This window comes from Suricata suricatta, chromosome 13, assembly GCF_006229205.1.
Source record: "Suricata suricatta isolate VVHF042 chromosome 13, meerkat_22Aug2017_6uvM2_HiC, whole genome shotgun sequence".
NCBI classification, from domain to species: Eukaryota; Metazoa; Chordata; class Mammalia; order Carnivora; family Herpestidae; genus Suricata; species Suricata suricatta.
Window position 1 is genome coordinate 17,283,059 of NC_043712.1, and position 26,101 is coordinate 17,309,159.

The 26,101-nt window shown below is 44.9% G+C and overlaps 1 protein-coding gene across 1 annotated transcript in view; it reads right to left on the reverse strand.

Annotated features, from left to right (window-relative positions):
• Positions 1 to 3,995: 3,995 nt before the first annotated feature.
• The window catches only part of PAPPA (pappalysin 1), a gene marked incomplete at its 5' end in the record, with an annotated part of 251,587 nt that continues 229,481 nt past the window's right edge, over positions 3,996 to 26,101 (reverse strand). Inside the window, 3 exons of the mRNA XM_029919628.1 lie at positions 3,996 to 4,418; positions 16,966 to 17,064; positions 21,912 to 21,983. Of these exons, the coding sequence (XP_029775488.1) occupies positions 4,311 to 4,418; positions 16,966 to 17,064; positions 21,912 to 21,983 (279 nt within the window). The remainder of the gene's footprint in view (positions 4,419 to 16,965; positions 17,065 to 21,911; positions 21,984 to 26,101) is intronic.

A 26,101-nucleotide genomic window follows, 5' to 3' on the forward strand; every position in this document is an offset into this window, starting at 1 on the left:
GGGCCTCACCATCCCCTGCCATCCCACTGTGAGGTAGGTAAGTAGTATCATCCCCATTTTGCAGCTGGAGAAACGGAGGCAAATGGAAAAGCTATTTGATGACTTATTCAAGATCACTGAGCAAACTGAAGCCTGGAGTCAAGAAATCCAGGTTCTTTCTCTAGAGACGTAGCTCCTCTCTCGGCTATTATATAATTCTTCTAACGAGAAAACAATTGGTAGGAATTTGGCAAAACGGAAATAAGTTAGAATAGGCTTTTATTCATTTGCTATTTAGTTTTTATGCTTGTTAATTGCTTGGTTGATTTTGTTTTGTTTCTCAAAAACCATGGGAATTACCTGTCTGGTCATGTAGCAGCTTTTTTAGGAAAGTGGATCGTGCAGAGTGATTCTAAGTGCAGTCTTTATAAAGCCCAGTGCTCTACTGGTAAATACAAACATTTTATAACGTGAAAAGCACAACACACTATGTCCCCTTAATATTAGGCAAAACCAATTTCCAGCCCTCCCTACTCCCGGCTATCACTGATTGCCACCAAACAAATAGACAAAATGCTCCCCCAACAACAACAACTACATATCAAGGGGGAAGATGCCTTATTCCTGGACCTACCACAATGTACAGAAAATAACAGCATTATAGGATCCCGCTTTCTGTTTCCTGCTAGGGAAGTTTTTATGCTTGTGTCTACCTACTCAGTCTGTAGAATAAACGGTTCCCTTTAGGAAGCACAAAAATAGGTTTTTTAAAAAAATTCTTATTTTTAATCATGCATTTTATTTCCTTTTAATCTTGTTGTCTTCTATCAGTCGCTATCTGTACAGCTTTCTTACCATCAGTTTCTTCTTTTTATTTTCCCACTTGAAGTAGTTCCAGAAAAACAAAACAAAACAAAAACAACCACAAAACATAAAACCTCAAGACTGTTAACTTGAATTTATGGTTTCCTTTCTTACTTTCCTCCTTCCTTTCCTTTTCTTTCTTTTGCTCTTTCTTTTTCTTTTTAAAACACAGGTAAGACCTATAACAAATTGACAGTTACAACCAAGTTAAATTGAACCTGGAAGGGAGGTAGCTGAAATCTGTCTGAAAGAATTATTTTCAACAAATAGCATTTTAGGCATTGGCCAAGGTGGGAAAAAGGCCAAGAGAATTGTCTAGGCAGTGACTCAACATGCTGAAGCCTAGAGTAGCAGCCGATACCCTCCATCTTCAAAGCCCTCCTGCTTAAGATCACTCTGTTTCTTAACACCCTAATTTAGCCACCAAAATGGACTTCCCAAGGACTGTCTTCCCTCAACAAGTAGTTGGCACAGATTATGGGGGTAACGCAAGTCCTCGAGGCATGCAGTTAAGGTTGTGGTTTGGAAAGGATTCCCAAAACAGGGTTTGGAGAACTGTCTTCCTCTTCTTTCTTGCTGCCAACAGGCTAATACTTCTTCAACCCAGAACCCCCAACTGCTTTAGGGCCCCTGAGCTGCTGATAAACAACAGTGCTTCAGATCTGCCTTCTTGTGAGAACTCCATTCTCTTAAGCAGGAGATGATCAAAGGGATAAGACAATGAGTTTATTCCCAGAAAGAAAATGAAGCCTGACATCAGTGCCTTGCACAAATAGAACTGAGTCTCTTTCACTAAGTTCTGAGAAGGGCCTTCCATATGGGCATGAGGCTGGTCATCAGTCAGGTAGCCTATCTTGCCTAATATCATTATGAGTAACAACATTGATAGATGGTAAGATGGAGACTGGGTGGTTCTTTGCTCAACTCAATCTGTGAGTCTGAAGATAGAAATCAGCCTCTAGGACACTTTGCTCAGCTGGAAAGTATGGGCATAGACAGGGTGAGAATGAAGGAAGAAAGACCATGAAGGCCAATTGAAGGGAAGCTGGTGAGGTTTTTCTGTCGTTCCTGCAAACCCCCCATTAGTAATGGCACTTTTGGGTCTCCAAGGCTCTTTGCACTACTTTTAGGGATGATAAAGCAACTGGGGGGGGGTTGGGCACAGCATTACCTTTCTTAGTTCATATCTTGTCTGCTGACCACGCATGTTGATAACTCAGCTAGGACAAGAGAGGGGCTTTAGAAGTTGGCAAAAGTTCTAAGACACTGGGGGGAGTTCAAGATGGGATCAAGTCTTCTAATTTTTAGGATTGTTTTGAAAAGGACTGGCCCTAGTAACTACAGAAAATGCTCTGAATGTAAATGAGATGTGAGTTTATAAGAAGGAAACATAAAGGATTTGATCCTGTCCTTTCCCATGATGGCCGCTTCTCCATTCCAGAAGCCAGTCTCAGAGTTTGGAGTACATGACAAGCCACACCAATCTAAGCACTGCATCCTCATTCATGGGCACCTGTGCGAAAAGCACCTTGATATATTGACTGATAGATGTCTTCTCAAGTGCTCTTGGTCAGCAGGTAATTGCTGTTGGGAGTAATACAGTAAGATGGTTCCTGAAGTTATTTTTGGTCCCCATAGGAGAAAGGACTATGACTGATTCACAATGGCTGCCTCAGATGCAGGAGTGAGGAGAGTCAGCACACACGCCTTGGGTTTCCCATTCCTGTGCTAGACTTTGTTTTTGTCGGTTGTTTTCACTGGATTAGGGATGATCTGATTTATCGCAATCTTTATGTGATACTCTACTACTGCCTCATTTTCTCAGTTCCAGGTCTAAAAATTATGTCCAGCTTGACCATTCTCTCCACCTCTTTCCATATTAATTTCTTCCCATATTAATTCAAAAGGAGTGGACAAGTGACTGGTGGAAAACAGGCAAAGAGGACCCCAGTGAGGTAGGGGCTTCTACATGCAATGGACTACCTCCCTCTCAACTTGTGGAGGCTGAACCTGGGTAAGAGGGAAGGGCTGACCAACCACAGGTGTGATGGGAGTCCTGGTAGCTGGAAGACAGTGGGAAAAACAGAATGACCATGTTTGGTTGTTGGGGACTGATGCTGTGAACCCTTTGGCTTCCCTTGGAGGGCCCTCGAGTTCAGGTTGATCATATCCAAGGTGATTCTCTATTCTAGAATGCTGCTCAGGGCAACAGTGAGGTCCTCAGCACCAAAGCCTGATCTAGCCTGGGGGGCCAGGAAGGCTTGGATAAGGATAATAACTCCAGAGTCCCCACAATTCCAGCAGTCACTGGATGGCCCCAACATCACAGACATTTAACACTGGTCCACTTGATTATAAAATCTAACACTGGCTCAGACATTCTGGACTCTCAGTGGGGGTTTTAGTATCTCTAGTCCCTCTACTCTCTCCCAGGATGAGAAGCCCACCCATGGGGGATTTAACTGCTCACCATGTGGGCCAACAAGGGTTTTTCTCCTGTGGAAGGGCTAAGAAGTGAGGAGCTGTGGGAAGATGTGGGTCAATTTTAAGGCAGACTGTTTGGTTGTGTGGGGTTTTTCCTAACCTAGTCCTACCATCTTGGGGGTACTCAATGTACAGGATAGAGCAGCAGGAAAAGTAGCAGCGAATGTGGTCCCAAGGCAAGATTTGGGGACTGGGTGGGTTCTGGAGGGATATTATGGCCTCACGCAGGGGCTGTTATAATACCTTGACACTGCCACCCTATGCCATTTCCAGCTTGGCCTTAAACCCTGGAGTTGGGGCAAAATCCCCCCATGGCAGCAGAAGAATTAGGAGACTTTGCATACCTTGGATTCTTTACCTCATCCTGGGTTCTACTTCCCTAGAAGGTAGGTGATCAGAGACCATTTCACGTCTAATCTCAAAGGACTGCACAACAGTGCATGCCCTACGGGTTCCAAGCCTCAGAGTACAAGCTATCTTGACAACACTTGGTCTTAGCAATTTCTGCAACTCTTTTTTTCTCCCAAGAACAGTATTGACTAGGAGCTTGGGAAAGGAAAGACTGAGTTTGCCCCAGTCTCTCTCTACTCAGTCTCCAAAACTGCCCTCACACAGATGTCTGTTGGGGTACGTATGCATGCATGTGTACTAACCACATATGTGCACACTTCTAACTGTGTAACATGTTTCTTGCTATGGCTGTGTGACAAATGATTAGAATTTTAGGCTCTGGGACTGCACACTTATATATGCAATCCATCTAAGACTATGGGATGGGATTCCATTCCATCCTTCAACGTGGCGAGACTTGGTTCATGCGCCCCTACTATGAGTCCTTCCTGGGTGAAATTAAAGGCAGACCGGTTGGGTGCTAAGGATCCCTGGTGTGGGGAGGCCATTCCGTTGAGCAGCTGACTGTGAAATCAATACCAAAGGGATGCGGGTCCTGGCGCTGGGAATTCTTTGTCAACTCTTGTCCTTCCTTAGCCATGGCTGTATCCCCGGAGCTCTTTCCGGATGTGTTCCTGAGCCTGGGGGTCCCGACAAGCACAGTCACCGTGTAGGTCACAGGACATAGGGAATGGGGTGACCTGCAAAGAGAAAGAGAGAAGAGGTGAGCCAGGTGGTTGGATCTAATGTGTTAGTTTTCTGATGATTGGATTTGGTGGGAGGAAGGGCTGGAGACTCAAGTCCTAGCTCTGCTTCTTGCTAGCCCTTCAATAACTTTTATCAAAATCATCGCGGTCATTACAATAGCAGCTTCCATTTTCAAGGGCATTTATTATGGGTCAGGTACTTTCTAAACAGGAAAACACCCAATCCTTTGACAACACTGTAAGATGATAAGTACTCAACCAATCACCTTTTTACAGATAGGGAAACTGAGACTCTCTGAAAGAGGCAGGCATTTGCCCAAAGTTATAAGTGACAGATCTGGTATTTAAAGCAGGATACTAAGCTACTTTTCTCTGAGCCTCAGGTTCTTAGCCTTAGAAGTGATATCATTAGCCCCACCTTGCACTGTGAACTCTAAGGGCTGAATGAAATCATGGCTGAAAAATGGCAATGTAACTGTAAATCCCAAATTTTGGTTGAAGGCTCTCAGGAGCAGATTTTGAGTAAGAAAGAAAAGGTGAGACGTGTACAACATGATTTGTTATACACATAAAACCTGGGGAGAAAATGGAAAAACTTTTTTTAAAAAAATGAGAGAAGCCTGAGTTTTCATTCCCAGTCCATCCCTTCACACGCTCTGTGACCCCGATCTGGCTTTCCTTTCTAGAAACTGAAAGAGCAAATGTCTTCCCCATGAAGCAGATGACCTGTCTTCCCAAAGAGCACAGCACAGCGCAGGCCTGGCCTGAGCCAGGCCCAGCCTGGGCTAACACAAGTGGATTTCACCTCATTGCATCATGGTATTTGCATATAACTTTTCCCAGGGGGCCCCCATCTGCGCAGATGGGTTTAATGACCTCATTTGCCTCCTGCCTAGGCAGGGTCTCCAAGTGCTCGCACAGTCTCAGGGAACATCTTTGTCCTCCTAGCTTGTGGACTCATTCTGTGTCTCTAACTCCTCTCTGCCTCTTGGCCTTCCCTCCCTCCCTTCTGTCATCCCTTTCCTCCCTCCCTCTCAACCTGCTTCCATCCTGCAATTTTGCAGAGATTTAAAATGGAAGATTGAATTATAAGCCCCAGCCCTCTCATCTACTTGTTTAACCTTGAGGATGTGACAAGTTCTCTGAGCCTCAGTTAATTCATTCATTAAATGGGCATAATGAAAGCATATACCTCCTGAGGTTGTGATGACGGATAAGAGAACTGATGAAAAACATGCAGAACAGAACACAGTTTTTGGCATATGCTCAGTGCATCGATGGATCAATCCACCAATTGATAGCTATCGCCTCATCTCTCTCCCTCAATGAGGCAGAAATCCTGTCCATCTTGTTCATTCTTGTTTTACTCAGCTTAAGCCATAGAATGAATGAATGTCTGTTCATTTCTCCACCTCTCTTTGTCTTTTCAATTTAAATTCATAAGCATTCAGGGGCACCTGAGTGACTCAGTTGTTTGAGCATGAGACTCCAGCTCAGGTCATGGTCTCATGGCTCATGAGTTCAAGCCCCACATTGGGTTCTCTGCTGTCAGCACACACCTGCTCTGGAACCTCTGTCTCTTTCTACTTCTCCCCAACTATTGCTCTCTCAAAAATAAACGTTTTTAAAAATTCATATGCATTCACAAGAATGCTAAGCATACCCACAGATGCTCCTTCCATGCAGTGTCTTTCTGCTTACAACTACTTGCTGTTTCCTGTTCAGGACACTTACCACCTAGTTGTCATTGCCTTTGTGAAGGCTGTGCCTTGTTGTCTAGAATATCCTTCCACAGCCTCTAAGAGACATACAGGAAATTCTCCAGTCCAAGTGGGGAAAACTGATGGTGGGGCCAAGTCCAAATCTAATAGCTGAGGTCAAGTGGGGAGAGTACCATCATGGGAGCCAGGAGGCCTGGATGGGCCTCCTTGCTTGACTCATAGTCACCAAGCAATTTGGGGAAAATCCCTTTACTGCTATGACCCTCAGATTCTACATCCATTAAACGGTGATTTTTTTTAATACTGCACATTTCATATGGCTGTGAAGATCAAACACAAATAAACATCCAGAAGCCCCAGCACGTGGCCACCCACTCAGGAGATGCTTGTGCTGAATCAGATTTCCCACCCGCTCACATTTCACCATCGGTGACACCTTTGCTGCCTGTTGTCCCCTTCTCCCACCTCCCTGACTTCAGCAGCTTCTTTGTCCTCAACTCAACCCATTCCTTTATCTAGTTTCTTCTCTTGTCCTTGCCCACACTCTAACATTAGAATGATCCAGTTACATCTAATGTCCTGTGCATGGTTTTCTCTATAATTCTTTCTCACTGGGCTCTCTGACCCATTAGAGTCACACATCTGATTTAGCTCTCTTAACGGGAAAAAGCTTAAGAGAGAAAGAGTTTCCTGCTGCATCTCACACAGGCAAAAATTGAACAGATCTCTTAGAATAAAACCCAAAGTCCTTAACAAGAGTTCAAGGCCTTTCATGATCTGATCTCCACACATACTTCTTAGACCTCTTCTGGTCTTCTCTTCCTCACTCTTCGTGGCTTATTTATTTATTGGTTCCTCAAATACTCCAAGTGTTTTCCTACTTTTTTTTGCCCATAATCCAAACTTTATGGAAAAACTGACACCAAAGTATGAGATCACTGTTGTATACCTTACAAAATATAATTACACTATTGGCAGATAAACTGGAATTACTGAACTGATAAGGCTTTCTGCAATAGAACACAAATTCAGGAGGTCATGTGGACCATTAGCATTGCTTTCTTCTAAATGAATCCTCTTCTGTGACCTTTCCTCCTGCTGCCTCGCATGACACAGCCTCAACAGAGAAGCACCATCTGACCAAGTCTCTAGCCATCGACAGTCCTCTCCCCTTACTGCTCTTTCCTGGCCAGCTGCTCTTCCAATCTGTAGGTCTTTGTCTCAAGTCTCACCTTCTCCCTCATTGGTCTGACCAAAGATTGCATCATCACCTTCATCTCACATCATGGCACCTCATCGACAACCTTCTCATAATGACATGGTTCTGTACTTGTATGCCAGCTCAGTCTGGGCAAGGACCATGTCTACTGTTGACCAGAGCCTTTATGTATCACATAACAGGCACTCAGTGGACCCTTAAATGGAGGAACAAATGAATGCATGAATATACACCCAGAATACAAGGCAGGGGGCCTCTGCTCTTGCACTCACTTACTATGCGACTATGTACAGGTTACTTCCTTTCTCTGAGCTTCACTTTCCTTACCTGCTTATTAAGATTTGATTGTAATGTTCTCTACCTTCCCATCTGTCTGAAAATCCTTTGCAGTCTGAGAAAGGCAGAAGGCAAAAGCCAGGGCCAGAAAGGACAAAGAAATAAACCCTCTTGCATGTTCCCCTTTCTGCCATCCCCAGTTCTATTAGCTTCTCTAGTATCACCAGCTGGCATGGCCCTGTCACCAGCTAGTTTCTCTAAGCCAGTCTGGCCACCCTGGTGAACTGAGCATGGTGTGACCACTCCTTTCCTTCCCTAAGTCAGTCCAGGCAGTTTGGGCATTTCCCCAAAGAAACAGGTCTGGAAACTGAGGGAAGGAACCCCAATCAGAACAACAAAGTCTAGAAGGTTTGGTCTCAGAAAGCAGATCTGGAGCCTCCTATCTTTACTGCATGCTTGTAAGTACAGCTGCATTTACGGAGCCCTTGCTAGGCATTTGGGAGGCAGACAAGTTCAGGTGTGGGCTCCACCTAGGTGCCGCTTGACTTTCAGCAAGTCCTTGGTGCCCTGGGAACTTCATTTCCCCATCTATAAGGCAAGAGTCCTTGGAAAGACCTGTCAGGGTTCTGGGGTGGAGTCCATGAAATAACCAGCTTGCAGAAGTCCTAGTGCAGAACAGACATACGGCCTCTTGCTTCCTCCTCCTGTCCTTCCTCTCACATCTTAGCAGACTGCTGTTCAGAGTCTGCCTAGGGGTCCCCTCTTGTCACAAGCATCCTCCTTGGCAAGTGGGAATGGAAGGGTAGAGACTGGCACCTCTACCCACTTCCCAGGTGTCCCCAGGTCTGACTTGGGTCTACTGGATCTTTACACACACAAGCTACCACTTCCTGCGGCCCTTCCACATGCTGGATAATTCCTAGTCCACTCTTCAACAACCCTGTGAGACGATCGCTATGAGCTACCAATTCTGCAGATGAGAAAATAGAGGCTTCAGAATGTTTAAAACAAAACAGACTTGCCCTGGGCCTCACTACCAGTCAGTAACTAGATGGTAGAGGATTTTAAAGTCCACTCCGAACACTGAGAGCTTTTCATCAAGTGAGAGTCAGAAGGCTCCACCTTCACAACCTGGCCAGGCTGACTGCTGCTGTGTCTTTTTATAGCCAATAGCCTTTTATCCCTTATTATGTGCCTGGCTGAGTTAACCCAATGCACATTATCTCACTCACTCTTCCCAGCAACCCTAATAAGGTAGCTATTCTTACCAGCCCCGTTTTACTTCTTAGAGGAAACTAAGATACACAGAGGTGAGTCACTTGGCTGGCAGGAGGCCTGGGATCTGCATCCCTATTTGTAACCATTCTTTGGCACTGACCCCCCACAGGAGGCAGGCAGAGCAGGAGGCAGGCTTCCCTGTTTATAGAGAAAGAAACTGAGGCATGGAGAAAAGGGTCACATCCTGGTAAAGTCAGCTCTGAGTCTAGTTCCCAGGTTCCCTGGGAAATCCCCAAGCAGCTTCCTACCTTCTCCCCCAGATGGCCTCCTAAGAATATCTACCACCCACAGCACAAATGCCGTGGTGGCCAGTTTACATTTGGGATTCCCAGCACCATGCGGCTAGGCTATCCCATAAATGGCTTGGCCGCCCACTCTAGGATTCTGTCAACAAGCCCAGGTCAATGACTAAAGGCCACGATTCTCTCCTAGTTTCCTTTGGACTGGAGATGGTGCTCAGGCACAGGGGTTTCTCTCTGGGTGAGCTGCCCAGGATAACACCTCCATCTGTGTGTGTGTGAGCAGCTCAGGAATGCAGCCCAGGCAGATGCACCGCAAGGTCCTGGCTGCAGGTCTCCTCTGAGCCTGGGAGACAGGCAGGGGCGGGCTTCTGACTGACTCAGACTCAATAGGGAGGTCCCAAGCAGAGAGAGTGTATCTTGGGGAGCAACAGCCGCCCTATGCTGAACACCAGAAAGCCTGGACTACCCACACACCCACTGGTGGGAGACTGGGCAAGTCACCTCACCACTCGGAGTCTCAGGGACCTCACAGTGTCTACAGATGTGATGAGATCAAGTAGACCAAAGTGTGATGTCAAGTACAAGGACTCCCTATAAGCTCTTTGGAGGTAGGGTAGATACGGGTCTGGTACAGGGCATGGAAGAGTCAGTGAATACAGAGGCATGTTTAAATGTGGATAAAGTGGTCATATGGAGAACAGGGAGAGTAAGGCAGAGAAAAGGGAATGAGACTTGGATTTAATTCCTTATGCTGTTAGGCAAGTTCCTTTCATTTTGGGGGCTTCAGTTTCTCTGTAAAATGGAGGTAATGAGAGGCCTGTCCATTAGAAGTATTTTGGTTAAAGTGTAAAATTCATGTAAAGCACCTAGCATGGTGTATGGCATATAACATGTGCTCAATACATGATGGTGTTAAAGAGGGTGATGGTCGATATTGGGGATGTCACAGTTAGGGTGGTCATGATGACGTGGACAATGGTTATGAGAAGGATGACTTTGAGGGACAGATGGGTCTGATCCTTTCATAGGATCAAACTAAAATGAGAGTCTAGTACTTACAACTCATACCAGTCTACTCTAACACCATGTATTAGGTGTTATTGTGGACATAGTTCCTTGATAAGCAATTTATAGATGAAATGTATGTTTACTCAAAAAATAAAATAGCATCCCAAGCTACATCCCAAACAGGGAAAATCGAAACACTCCAGAAGCCAGTGATTTGACTGACAAGGAGGAATTCGTGGAGTCTCTTTGGTCATCTTCTTGTTATCTCTTACTAATCTTTCAAGGTAAACATGTTTAGCCCCTCTTCCAGGAAGCCTTCTAGGATCCTTTGGACTAGTTCAGTGCTTAGAATCATTCAACACTTCTTGGCTTTGTGGATAAGGTTCAAATTCCCTGCTTTGGTTTATAAAAACCTGTTCAAGGCTCCTTTCTTACCTCTTACTACTTACATTGCCTCTCACGCTGTGCTCTAGCCACACTCAGGGAAATGTAGTTTCCTTAACTTATGTCTGGGCCTTTGCACAGACTGTGGCCTCTGCCAGAAATACTGCTCTCGCATCCTTTTCTCTGGTCCTCCCCCTACTCCGTTAACCTGGCTAAGATCTACTGTACCTTTCATGTCTCACCTTTGGTTTTGCTTTCTCCAGGAAGCTTTGTTGACTCCCCTCACTTGCTCTGTCTCTGTTAGCACTTAATATACTCTAAATAAACTCAGCATGCTTGGGATAGGTCCATCTTGCTCATGGGCTAGAATAGTGTCTGTTACATAGCAGGTGCTCAACAGTGGGGTACATCAGAACTAGGGATCCACCAGTGAACAAATGGATGTACATTCTTGACCTCATGAAATATTCATTTGATCAACAAGGGGGTAGGGATTCTCAGATAGTAAATACATTTTATAGTATGTGTCAAGGTGATAAGTTTTATAAAACAATGGAAAAAAGGGGAATCCAAAGCAAATGGGTATGTAAGGGATAATGTAAGGAAGGTGGTCAGGGTGGCACTCATTGAGAACTTGACCCTTTAGCAAGGACTTGGAGGAGGTGAGGGAGTGAGTCATGTTGGATGAATGGAGAAGACTGTTCTTGGCCAAGGGAGGATCCAGGGACAAAGTCTGTAAGTAGAAGGATGCCTGGCTGGATGGTGAGGAGTCCAGAGGGCTAGAGTTAAGTGAAGGAGGGTACTGATAGTAGGGGGTGAGGTCAGAGAAGTAATGGGGGTAGGCAGAGCACATAGGGCCTTATGGGCCATTGGGAGAACTGACTTATACTCTGAGTAAATTGGGGAGACACTGAAGGGCTTTGCACAGATGTGTGATACCACAAGACTTGTTTTAGGATGACCATCCTAGCTGCTAAGGCAAGATGTAAGAGCCATTGATGGACATTACCAACTCTGCAACCCAATACCCAACCCTTTAGAATGGACCACTCAGCTAAGTAGGTTGCTCTCCATCTAATGATTTTTATTATCTTCTCATGGCTTACAGAATCACTAGCCCCCTTAGACCAATGGCTTCACTGGGGTATAATGTCCTTTCCTAAGAAACCACACTGTTTTCACTTAGATTTAGCAAATCAATATGGCAACCCTATCCTCAATGTCATCAGTTAGGCATGCCATCCTGTGCTGAGACATGTTTTTGGGATTAATCTCTTTTTAATCTTTACTGGTCTCTGCCCCAAATAGCCCTCAGATTCTGACTCAATAGCCAATTCCCTCAGGGAGCCATGTGGAGAATCCTTAGACATGAATCTAATCCAGATGTCAAGAGATAAAAAAAACCTAAGGTGAGACTGGACTGTCCAGGGTCACAGAACTAAGTCACAGAACTGAGACTCCACCCCAACTTCCCAGACATCTTCCAGAATTAGTCCCTTAGCAGTTGTCTGAAACATGACCATAACTAGTGTTCCAGGCCACCACGCCTTACAAAGCCTTGCTATGTTGAATAAGTTAAGGCTGTTTCCCCTTCTTCCCTTAAAGCTCCAACACATGCTGAGAATGATTCCAATTATAAGGGATTTTTTTTTGTTATGAGAGTAAATTATTGAAGCAACCATTCTGGAAATCTGCTCTGTATTCGAGACTCCTCAAGGCTCCAACAGGAAAATAATAAACTGACATGCTGAGAAACTGAGTCCCGCCCCTTCCTGTCTGCCTTGTGCTGCAGACAGGTGTCTGGATGGGAAACCGGTCACCCCTGTCAGACGGAGTTTCCTGTACAGTCTTGCTCTTGTCTGCCAGCTGGGCCCAGGTCACCCCACAAGGAAGATGTGGGGAACAGCTGGTGTCTGGACAGACAGACAAAGGGAGAAAGGATAGAGGGAGCAGACTGACATTCTGGGCCAACTGACCAGGAGTCTCAAGGCCTGGTGACTGGGAAGAGGGTCAGGTAGAGAGTTGGCTAGAAGAAAATCTGGGAGAAGATGCTGAATGCTTGTTTACCCCCGTGGCCTTGAGTTCATCTCCAGGACTCCTCACTAGGAGCACTAGGAAGGAACAAACCCACCCACCAGGGGAAAGGCAAGCTCGTCACATCTAGATGCTCAGAATAGGGGTCCGAGACAGCTGCCTCATGGTTTAAACTCACGAGGTTTGCATCTCAGTCCCCCTGCTCACTGGCTGTGGGACCTTAGCCCTTCTCAGCCTCACCAGCATTGTCTACAGAATGAGGATAACAAGACAACACCTACAATGGGGCTACTGTGTGATGAAATGAAATGACACATGCAAAAATAGTCACCACTATGCTTGGCAAATTGTAAGCTCTTGAAAAATAGCGACTATTGTTTAGAGTCAGGAAATCCTGAATCCTACCCACAGCTCTGTCACCTTGGAGAAGTGAGTTGGCCCTCTCTGAGATTCCATGGAATCTACCTTATTGGGTTTTTATGGGGTCTCAACATGAGAAAATATGCAGAGACTCTACCCCTAACAAGGCACATAGTATGTGCTCTGTTAATGGAATTACTGTAAGTGAGGGAGGTGCATGAAGCAAATCTGCTCTATCTATAAGTTCCTGAGTGCCAGTCTGGGTGCTTGTGGGCAAGGAACTCCCCACGATGGGTGGCTGGGGCCAAGAATTCAGGTAGGAATGAAATAGGGCCACCAGTAAGGGGCAGGGAATGAGAAGAAGGAAGCCAGCCTCTGGCCCCTTTCCTACCATAAGAGGCTTCCTGCTGTGGAAGCTGGAGACAAAAACCAAGACTTTTTTCCACTCAGAGGAAACTGCTGTCTGGGATGTCAGGGATGGCTGGCAAGGTCGGGAGCCTCCGTGACTCCCCACCCTGTCTTTGCTGCTGGGAAAGGCTGCTTCCACCTTGGCGGAGGGGAGGAGTCCCACATCCAAGGCTCCCTAGCAGTCGGGGTTCATGGTGAATTGTCTCCAACAAGAACTGGGAGGGCCATGCTCAGGCGCACTGAGGACTCAGCCCCATGCAGAAGAAAGCTGGGCTCATGAGTCAGGGAGAACTGGGTTTGAAACTGGGCCTTGTCAGTTGTGGCCAAGTGGCCTTAAGCAAAAGTCCTGTCGGTGCTTGGGGCCCAAACTGTGTCACCTATGCAGCAGTGGCCAGGCAGAGCTGACATGGGAATTAAAGAAGGTGACGGAGGACACGTGTCTGGCAGGATGTCTGACAGAGGCGATGGGTCACTTAGGGGTATCTTTTTCAGCCTCTATTTCTCCACCTGCTGTCTCTAGAAAACCAGTCTACTGCAGGAAGCAGAGTTGGGTGTGTGTGAGAGAGTGTTAATGCATTTAAGAGGCTGGGGTTTACTTAGAAGTTTAATTGGAGGAATTTAAATGGTAGGAAGTGTGAGTTTAATTTGAGATACCTCCTCCTCCCCAAGTCAGACTTCCAGGAATCTCCAATCTGAAGAAAGCCCCAAGCACTGTGAACAAGGAACAACTATGGCAAACCTGTGTGTGCCCAAAGAGAAGCTCAGGCCCTGCAACCTGCGCTTCCCACGTGGTTCTTACAGCCCTCTCTATCCTGCCTTCTACCACCGCTCACCTCCTCCAGGAGAGCTGCTCACTCTCCAAAGCTCCATGTAAACATTCCCTCCACAGAAGCTTTCTCTGACCCTCACGCCGCTCTCCATAAGATTGTGCACCTCTTCTTCACTGCCCTTGTACAAAAGCACTACAATGCATGGCTGTCTATCTCACTGCTTCACACCTAGCTCCCTTAATAGGCTGTGCACTTCTCAAGGGCAGGTGCCAATCTGTCCGGACTCTGCAGCACGCAGTCCGGTACAATGCTGGGCCCACACAGATGTGCAAGGAACACGTGTCTCACTGAATGAAAGAAACATGGCCATCTGCATTCCACAGCCTTGGCCGACAAGAAGAATCGCCCATTTAAAGTGCCAGAAGGGGATCTTTTAGCACAAAAGGCCAAAATTACATATATAGTGGGGGTGGAAAAGCAAAGACTAGGAATAGGAAGCCTAGCAAAGAACTGACTCCGGGTCCCTCACTAAAGAGGCAGCAGTCACCTAAGGGCCTCAATGTCTGAAACGGTTGCACCCAAAACCAGTACAGGAACAGAGAGCCAAAGTGGCCATATGGTGTACATGCATGTATTTTTTCAAGTGACTGTAATAATTTGGAATTTGCACCTGAACCCCAATCCCATGACTTCATGTTCCTACCATGCACTCTGTAGAAACAGCAGTCCATTTAAGGAAGTTTCCCAATAAAAATAAATTAGTTTTTTTATGTTTTTGCATATAAGTTATAGTTGGTAGGAAAATTCTTTTAATTGGAGCTGCTCTTACTCCAGCTGATGGTGTCACATGAATGATGTGTCATAATTCTACACAAACTTCTATTTAAAACACAAACTTCATTTTCCATTCATGTTCGAAAATGGCTCATTCCAACAAGCGAAATCGACACTATTGTGTGCTCTTCATTTGGCAACAGGTACTATCAGGGGCCTCATAAATGCTCGCGCCTTTTATCCTAGTCCTTTCGATTCTAAAAATCAATTGTAAAGGAATAAGAAGAGCTAGAAAAATATTTTCCTGCAAAGATATGCACAAGCCTCATTATTTATCATTGTGAAAAACTAAATTAACCTAACCCAAGAGTTAAAAATACGAGCCAGAGGGGAATGGTCACGTAAATTACAATATATCATAACTCCATAATAAATAATAATAGAGCAAAAACTGTGGCTGGGAAATCTATAATAATATCAGATCATATTCTTATTTGTAAGATTTCCTATGCTAAGTAAAAACAAAACAAGATCCCAAACTGGAAATGCAGTGATGCATACACAGGCACAAATACTCGTAAGCACACACAAATACTCCAGAAGGAAGGCAATGTCTGTTTTTGGTTATAGCATCAGCAGTGATGGTGGTGTTTTCTTTTATTTTCTGGTTTTTCCAAAGAGTAGAATATGTATTGTTTCCTAACTGGGAGAAAAATAAAATTCACATTCTACTAATGAGTACAAATGAATAAATAAATAGAAAAGGAATTCATTAATAGAAAATGGATTTTATTCAACTATATTTGGGCAGAAAGTGTTTACCTTCGGTGTTTAAAACAAAAAAAGAAGGGTGGGCATGCTGAAATGGTGCCCGTGCAAGACTGGCTGATCCCAGAGAGCCCTAGCAGCCCTAGTCATTGATCAAAAAATGGAGTTTGAGTATATTCCTTGGGTCGTGCCCTATTCACCTGTCCATTCTATGGTCAGAGCATTATTCTTAAAGGAACTAATTCTTTTAAGAATGGTACAATATAAAGGTATTTAGTTAAATAGCAAGCCAGGAACCTTGCTCTGTGTCTATCACTCCCTCTGCCACCATGGACAGATCATTCATCCTTTATGGGCCTCAGTGCCCCCATTACAAAATGAAAAGTTTGGGCCAGATGATCACTGACACCTCATCAGCTAAGACTCCATATAACCCGTCTCAAGGACACAGATCTCCCTTCTTTAAAGAGAAAGAGAGATGAACTCAAATGATTTTTGGCTCAGAATATAGATAATTATAAAGACAGAAATAGCTCCCCACAAACTCATTCATCACAAGAGTCCTTTTCAACTTCCACCTCTCCCCCAGCACACATTAGGAAGAAAGTGGAGGTGGCCACTCTTCTGTGACTGGTAGGTACACACCACAGTCCAATATTCATGTTTTACTGCAAATCCTTGAATCTCTCCTATTACATCCTAATATGCAAAGGAAGAAAATCACAACCAAGACCACTCCCCCTAATTTTATAAAAATTAGACATGAGAAACAAAGGAGATTACAAAATAATCAAAGGCTATGACTTACCTTGGTAGTAATGTCCCATCTTCTCTCTTGCCCTAAACTTTGGCCATATGGCCTAAAAATGCAGCTTTCCTCTAGGACTTCACATGCCCCAGAAATTCTTCTCCTGGCCACCACCCTGCTCCTTGTCCTTATCTCTCAGGTTCAGCATCCCTGCTGATCCCTCTTACAGAGCCTCCTCCAATCCCTCGCCTGGGGCCTCAAAGCACTCTATCCTCCCCATCCCAAAGTATTTATGACTCTTGTATTTGTCTGCTTCCATGCCTGGCTCTTAGTTTTGAGGGTGAACCACATCTATAAAGATCTCCCATGAGCCTGCCCACCCAATCCAGGGCCCAGAACATGACATTAGCTCAACTACCATCCCCCCACCCCAAATACAGTACAACACAGTGCAGCCCATGAGCAAGTGCTGACTGGGTTCTCCAGCATGTAGGGTGTTCCTAGCCGCGAAGCTGGGCAGGCCTGCAGGAGGCAGCTGCCCAGGGACCCACCTTTTTGGTCTTCACCGTAGAGGCACAGCAGTCCCCACCATCGTAGTTGCAGAAGGCCCGGTTGTTGATGGCATCACAGTAATTGTCTCCCATGAAGGGCTACAAAGGAGGAGAGAGGCAAAGGGAAGGAGGCCTGTTAGCATCCTGAGTGGGTGAGCAATGGCCCTGTGGTTGTCTAGCTATCTTTCATCCTTTTAAAAATTCTCTGCAGACAGCCTGCGTGGCTTCAAGCCTCAACACCCCCTTGGACCAGTTATTGCTTCTAACATTTATAAAGACTTACCTAGCTGAGTTTTCCCCAACTAAACTATGATTATGCTGGTGGACACACTGGTAGGGGTATGCAAAGCCACAGAATAGATCACTTACATTTTTCCAAAGCAAGGCCCATTTTACTTTAAGAAATGATTAGAAAATTTGAGCCCTCTCCACCTACGTTTCCTAGTAGTAGGTAATTAGACTCATAATTTATAATAAAATATAAGCTGAATGCAATTTATCCAGAATTGTAAAGATAAACAAAGTAAGAATTCATAGAATTTTGGCACAACAGTCTGTGCGTGATTATGGGCTCCTTCTCTAGCACTGGAATACAGATGTACTTGATGTCATATGTTTTATGTGTTTGTTGTCTTTGTTCTCCAAACAACATATGAGGTAAGCTTTGCTATTCCCTCTTTTCAGATGAAGATTCTGAGGCTCAGAGCAAGAAAGGTGCATAGCCAAGATCACTCTGGCAGGGCAGAGCAGTGATTCAAATCTAAGTTGGCTTCATATTTTTTTCTTTGACATTCTAGCCTATATCTAGCACATACTGATTTGTTGCCTCTCTTCCTTGTGCTCCTCTAACTCTGTAGTGCTTCAAAGATCAGGAAAATATGACAGAGTTAAGTCATTACCGATCTGAACCCAGGGCAATCTTCTGGGAAAGTCAGGATTATCTGCAACCCTCTAACACTTTTTTATTCCCCTCGGACCACTCAGCTGCTGTTTCAGATGCTTGTTTGTGAACTGGTAGCTGGTATAAGACCGTGGCTCGTTGAAGATGTGGGCAGTATCCAGTTCATCTTTGTTTCCCTATCACCTACTTTAATGCTGGGCACAACCTTGGCTCTTAGAGATGTTTATGAAATTGAATAGATTGTATTGGCATAGTGGAAAGGCAGTCGTCAGGGGTTTAGAAAATCTGAGCTCTAGCCTAACAAACCCCAGTGAACTGTGGGGGTTACTTGGTGATTTTGGTTAAGTGGTTATCTTCACCGAGCCTCAAGACTCCCAACACAATGAATAGAGAGGCAGGATTGGTCCACTGATTTCTCAAAGCAATAAGCACACCCTTCCCCTGATCAAAAGTAATACTGCACGATCTTTTAATATAGAAAGCAGTTGAAAGTAAAACTACTCTCATTAAAGTTCAGGGTAGGTGCTCTAGTGCTCAGTGACTCACTGATGGGAAAGGTGTCATCGGTGGGCTAAGACCATTGCATCTCAGCACAACCCCTCTGATCCAATGGTCTCTCTTTCCCGTCTTGACTGTTATGGGGAAATCCAAGCTCCACAAGGAGTTCATGCCTACCCGCTGTGGCATCCTTGGCTTTTGCATCTTTGCTCCAGATTCACAGGGCCTTTAGACCCACAACTCATGATGCCAGATTCCATTTCCCCACTATCCTGTTAGGGTCTAAGAAATATAATAGCAAGACAGAACCAAGAATAGGCAAGAGCTGTTTTCAGATGTACATGTGCATAGGTGCATGGCTGTGAAAACAAGTGTGGCCCTGCTGTGCCCCTGTCATAATGAACACATTGTCACATTCATATTTGAGCCGAGAAGCACAAACAACAAAGGGTAAGCCCTTGGTTCTCCTCTGTGCCTTAGGAGACTTGCCTATTGGCTCTGCTCCTTGGGATCTTTCTTATATCATATCAAACACAGGAAGGAAGGAAACCAAATGCACCTTCCTTAGGATAAAAGGAACTGATTTGATAAAGGAGTTACTAGGAAAGAAGAAGAAGAAGAAAAAATGAACTGGTTATTATTATTATTTGGCCCCTGAAAAAAATCTCCCATCTCATCACTAGCTATGTGTCCTTCTTGTGGCCACATCCATGCATCCGTCTACCCATCTACACATCCATCCTGTATTTAACCATATTTACTGAATGCCTACAATGTGTGACACACTATGCTAAAGAAAAAGACATACTAGTGAGTCAATATAGATCGAGCTCCTACTCCTCCAGACCTTATACTTTAGTGAGCAGGCAAGCTTTAATGAAATAATCACACATCTAATTGGCCACTTTCAACTCTGATAAGATCTATGGAAGAAAGGTACATGATGTTAAAGAGGACTAGACCTAATCAGGGAGCTCTGTGAAGGTGTCCCTTAGGAAATGACGTTTTAGCTGAGATCAGAAGCTGTGCATGGGTTAATTAGATGAGAGTGGAGAAGGGAGAATTTCTAGAGAGAGCAAATAACATGTGAAAAACTTCACTACTTAGAGATTTTTTCCATCTCTGGTATTTCTCATGGCTACTACTACCACTGATGTGTTCAGGCAAGGAAGTCAACCTTCAAGATCTAGTTCAAACCTCATCCCTCCAAAACACTTTCTCTAATACCCCCAGGACGTTCTGTGCTTCTATAGCTTCTTGTACTTGTTTTGGTTACAGCTCTTGGTACATCTTTTAACTCTAACTGTATAACTCCTTTACTATACTGTGAGTTCCTGATGGATGGAAATGTGTGTCATTTATTTTTGCATCCTAGATTTCCTAGCAAAATGTGTGGCATTTTGAGCAAAACTATAGCAAAAATACATTCCTTACATGTTTACTCAGTAAAATCATGCAGGAATGGATACATGGATGGACAAGGGGCAAGAAGATGCCACAGATGAGTCAGGAAGAGCATAGTTACTGTTTTCACTTGACTAAGAGTAGTGCTGGGCACATACCAGGCATCAGTGAAGATCTGATGCATGAGTGAGTGAATGACCACTTTGGACACAGGTGGGGTAGAAGGCTCAGAAGTCTCAAAACCCTTTCTCAGTCTTTGATACCTCGAGACACTCCAGGTTGATGGCTCCTCCCTGGGCCCAGCATTTGTATCTCTTCCAGGCATTGTTTTCAGCCCCAGGCAAGAGGCAAACTATTAGCTCTAAGCTGAGGAGGAAAGGAGAGGAGGGGCACCTACAAGGGCAAAGGCGATAAGCATCATTGGCAGGGCTCAGAGCCTGACAGGTGAGGGTCTACTAGGCCCCAGTGCTGAGTCAAAGGAGGGATCGAATTCTGCTATCACACCGGCTGCCCAGACTGCCGACTCAGCAGAACAAGTGCCCAGGTAATCCAAGCTTCCTTTTCTCAAAGCACTGCACTGATCCAGAGAGATGGAAAGAAGCAACAGCCACAGGGCCTGTGCCTTGGCCTTGATTTTGCCATTCTGGCTGAACCTTGGAAGAATGGAAGTTCTTAAAGATTACAGTGTTAAATGGCCTGAGCAGATGCCATAGGGAGACCCTAACAATATACAGAAACAAAAGTATGACCTAGGAACTGTCTTGTGACACTTGCAGGTATGGGATGTTTCATGGACAGGAGGTGGGCTAGTGGAGGAGAAAAAGCACCAGCTTGGAGTCAGGGGACCCGGGTTCATGCTTTGGTTCTGTGGCTTCTACGTTGTGCAACCTTGAGTCAGTCCATCCCCTCTCTGGCCCTCATTGTCCACTTCATTTAAGCACTGAATAGATCACAGGAAGTTAGATCACACTAAGAACCTTCCAGTTTCAGCATTCCATCAAGTTTTAGATCTGGCTGCTACCTAGGTCCTAGTTTCCTCATCTTTAATATAAAAAGTCAGGTTTAGATCATCTAGAAGAACATTTCTGGCTTAGACATTTGAAGAATTTCATCAAATACAAAAGTTTTCTACAGGGCATCTGGGTGGCTCAGTCAACTTAGCATCCAACTTTTGATTTCGGCTCAGGTCATGATCTCAAGGTTTGTTCTTCCAGTCCTGGGTTGGGCTCCACACTGGGTGTGGAGCCTGCTTGGGATTCTCTCCCTCCATTTCTCTCTGCCCTTCCCATTCTCTCTCAAAATAAATAAATAAACTTAAAAAAGAAAAACACACAGAGTTTTCTAAAGTACAATCTAGTCCTTTTCACCCACATTCTCCTGAGTGGGCTCTGGGGGCACCACAGATAAGTGTTCATCCACCTGGATGGAATTTGGGGCCTCCTTTTCACTGTCAGCTGAGAAGAGCCACAAAGGACTTAAGTTGCATAGAAACATCTCTTAGTTCTATAGACAGTACCCCCTTAAGAATATACATGACACCCTAAGTACCCTGTCCCTCCCCAGGCTTGTCACTGAAACCAAGAGTCAGATCATAATTTCAAGCTCCAGGAAACACTTAAACTGTAAAGTCAAAGAAGATCTTCCACTTTCAGCTCTATGGTTGGGTCTAAGATGTCCATATTAATTCTGGGGTTGGAGAATGAGTGAAAGACAAATGTGGACATGATCTTCAAGTAATGGTCAGCAGTAAAGTAGGAATTGGTAAGAAAAAAAATGCCTCCTGTGGTTCTGTAAAGGTTAAATGTGATAATTTCGGTAATGTGCCCGGCATATTAAAGACACAAAATCAATATGGCCTCCCTCCTGTACAGATGCAATATTATGTTGGACACAGGCTTAGGAATCAGAAAAACCTGGCTTGGAATCCCAACTCTGTTATCCATTAAATGTATTTTTTAGTATGTTTGTTGATATCTCTGCACCTCAGTTGCACTGTCTAAAAAATAGGATTGCTCATTTCTGTCCAAGAAGTCTGTTAAAAGGATATTTACAGCACTTAGTAGGTACAGCAAATGGTAGCCATGATTAACATACAATAACAATGATGATGATGGTAACAGTAGGGTCATTTTTAGGGACTTACCTCACAGCCTTTGACACAATGAATCAGAGCAGGGTGAGGATACCACTTGAGACCAGCCGTGCAGACAACTCTCTGCAGAGAGAGAGAGAGAGAGAGAGAGAGAGAGAGAGAGAGAGGTCAGATGGGTTTGGGGCTGGGAGGAAGCCATCTCTTTGTGAACATCACATTCAACCACCCCACCTCTTCTTAGATCTTCCAAGGCCTGACCTCACCCAGGCATTTACTTGAATAATTTGCCTAGGCACTTGCAAATAAAGGAACCCTAAGATCACAATAATATGTGTGTTTGCTATAGGTGTCATGATTCTGTATTTCCCTGGCAGGAATAAGGGCTGAAGGAAAGCAGAATTGGAGTATGAAAATGTGATTAGAAAGGCCCTTCAGGAAATTCTTGGCCAGCGTTTGACCCACGGGTGGAGGGAGGAAGTGGACGAAGCAGAGTGGATATCCGGATATAGCAGGAAGCTGGGAGAGTAGTGTGGAGCAGGTTGCCCAAAGCATGTGCTGAGGACCGTGCTCATAAGGGGCACTGTGGGAGCACATTAAGGAGGCAGATATTTCAGAGCTGCTTTGGATCTAATGAATTCAAATCTCCGGGGCCAGGGCCTGGGACTCCACATTTTAAAACTGAGCCTGCCAGATGGTTCTGATATATACTACAGTTTGAGAGCAGTGGGCTGGTTCAGAACCCACCCCGCCTCCACCTGCCGCCATGCCATATGGGCCCGGCTCACAATTCCCTGATATTGTCCATACTCCTGCACCGCTGTGACTTTGTTCTGGCTGTTCTCCTTCACTGAAATGCCCTTGCCCATCTTGCCTCCTGGAGAATCTTCAGTTATCTTTTAAATTGTTGCTCAGGACTCACGTCCTCTGTGGTGCCTTCCCCAGCCCCCTCAGAGCTTATAGGTATGCATATATGCATTTATTTATAGCCTCCTTTAATAATAATTATTATTTCTACGATCACAACTGAAATATATTGAGTACATTTGTGGTGCTAATTACTTTATTCATTATCTTACTTATTACTCATTGCCATGTGGTGAGGTGGGCATTAATCTTAGGTCATAAGGAGAAGATATTTCCCTGGCTGTGTAACTGTTGAGTGAGGAAACCAGGATTTGGAAGCAAGCACTGGTTTTGGAAATTATGTAAAGCAACTCATAATATAAAATCCAATAGGAGGGTAATTTTTAAAGGAGGTGACAAAAGAAAGCTAGAAAGGTGAATAGCATCAGGAATGGGGCTAACATAAGGATCCCAGAAGCTCCTTTCTCTATTCTGCCACAGATGTCTTATGTTTCATACTGAAATTACAATGATTGCTTTAAAAAATGAAATAAAAATAACCTGGAGCCCATGCTCAGATTTGCAATGAGAGGTAAGTGTGTGAGGGACCAGCCATGGAAGTCTGTATGATAAGGGCTTACTCTCCTGGATGAGTGCCAGTTGATTAATTTTCATTAAGAAATGAACAGTCATATGGGCCAGAATACAGAAAGCCATGTGACCAACCCATTTTTCTCCTTGAAGGCAGACCTATATGGGAGCCCAACTGGAATTAGGTTTCTTGGTGAGCTTGGAACAAAGCATGACTCCAAGATCTGGCTGAGGCTGGGTTGGTGCCTTTAGTCTCTGCTACACATCATCTCTGGTTCACCCTTGTATCATTCAGGCCTAAATGGCATCTGGCACCTGGAGGATGCCCAATAAATATTTTTGCTATAAATGAATGGCTCCATCTTAAAATAGAGATGATTTTTATCAATAGGCTGTATTTTCTTGTCTTCCTCTCTTCTAGAGTATCAGAAGAGTCCTTACAAAGCCTAGCACAGTGTGTAGTTTATAGGACCAGGTTAGTGTAGGTAAAATTAAATTAAAGTCTTGGACAACAGCGTAACTTGAAGATGTGACCATCAATATTGCAAGATGAAGTCTACTACGTAACCCCCTACGTCCCCTACTGTCCCTTTCTACCTTCTCTCATTGCCCCTAGACAAGGTGATATAGGGAAAGGACATTGGGCATTAGGGATGCCAGAGGTGGAGGCAATTCAACTTGAATTTGCTGTGTGAATTTCCACTCTGAGACTTGGTTCTCCTGCCTGTGAAATGGGTGCTGAAAATCATGTCATCAGCTTGTTGTGATGATGCACTGAGATAAATGGTATGGGAGTGGTTAACCAAGGACATCTCTGGGTTTTAGACATTTCTGTCCCTCTCCAGGACCAGGCCTGGAGCACAGCAACCATGTTGGTCAAATGAAGGAAAGTGAGTAGTTCTAGCTTAGCTCCTCTGGTGCCCTCTGCTTGCTGGTCCCAGGGCCAGAAGTGGAGAGAGTCACCTGCTTTCATTCTCTGGGACACCTCACCCAGGTTTTAATCTCTGGATTTGAGAGCCTGTCCATAGCCAAACTCCAGGGATGCTTGAAGGGGCACTCAGTAATGGCTTACGTCATAGAAAACAACAGGGTTAGGATCCACGAGGGATTTGAGGCCCATCCCTCCCCCTGTTTATCTGAGAGCTAATTTAATCCATCTGTAGGAGTGTTGTGGTGTGGTTGTACAAGTTCCTGTCAGTTGAGGTTTACCTGACGTGAGTTTAGAAAAAGAACTTTTATACTATCTGCAGGCGCCGATTTATCTTTCCAAGGCTTTTGGATTTTCCACTATTCCTTCAGGCTGCACGCCCTACCTGTCTCACTACCGCACCCCTCTGTATGTGAGAAGAACTGGGAAGGGGGCAAGCGGCAGGAGATGAAGGGAAGGCTAGGCTATTTGCACCACAAAGTGGGGGATCCCAGATGGGGCCCTGCAAATGTCAGCCTTGCTCCTTTGGATGCCAGTGAGAGCCCTTTCTGACCAGGTTTTGTAAGACGGCTTTCATTTCCAGCCTTGGTTCCTAGGAAGAATAGACCGTTCCTTTCTTCCTGGCTGCAATGACCATCAGCATCAACACCAACACCCCCAAGTGCTCCCACCACCACCATCAGCAGCGCCACCAGCACCACTATTGTCACCTCGTCGTCATCATAGCACTGGCACCAACCCTGCCATCGTTGTCCTCATCCTCAACACAATCCCTGTGCTCAGGGCTTCCTCTATTTAATTCCTAACCATACCTATGAGGGTGGTATTATTTTTGAGTCTGGTTTACACCATAAGAAACAGCACAGAGGAGTTAAACAACCTGCTCCAAACCATACACAGAGGCAATGACAGTCAGGAACTAAGCCCATGGCTCTCTGATTTCCAGGTCTATACTTGGAACCCTACATTCTCCTTCATGTTGCCCTACCCCCCAAAACTGCAAATATAAAATAGGTTACTCTTTCGACCAACAGAAAGACCAAGGTTCAGAAAGATGGAGAGGCTATAAGACAAAGATAGGTGGGGGCAGACTGTCTCAAAGATGCACCCCAGAAAGCTGGGTCCCAGGCAGAGCTGAAGACATGTGAGAAAGCATCTGAAGACAGCCTCCTCATCCTGAGGCTCAGATCAGACAGCCCTCCTAATACCTTCTCTGATGAGCCCTCCTTTCTCCTTAATTCTTTTTTAGATGTACAGGCCTTACTGTGAGTGAATTCCATCATTTAAGTTATTTTTGCCTTTTGTTATCAGCTCTGGAGCTTCTGGCTTTCTTTAAGAGCCGAGGCATTTTCCACCCTTGTATGACTTGTGTTTGGAGCTACCTGCCATTTAGAAAGGCATAATCAATGTTTTTGAATGAGTAAGTAAATCAACGAGCAAGTGAGTAAATGCATGGGAGTGTCCATGAGTGAATGAGAAATCACTGGATCCCTGACACATCTCTCCATCCACGGGCTTCAACTCCAGGACACACAATATCTCGATCTATACATCAGATAGACTGGGCTTCTTGTTCACTCAGAACTATTCTATCTCTGACTTGTAGACTCTTGACAGGGTTTCCCACAGTACTGCCTTCTCCTTCAAGGACGGAATTCTGTATCCTTTGTCTGCAACAGTTGAATTATGATTTATAATGTGGAAGGCAGTTGCCTTGCGAGATGAAATGCAGGAGAATCAGCACTGGGTTCAGATTCTGATTGAACCATATTCCTTATGTGAATCGGGCAGTGACAAGCCCTGAGAACAGCTTCTTCCTGTCTAAAATGGTGATTCTATCGATCTCACTGAGGTATGGTGGAGATGAAATGAGGTGGAA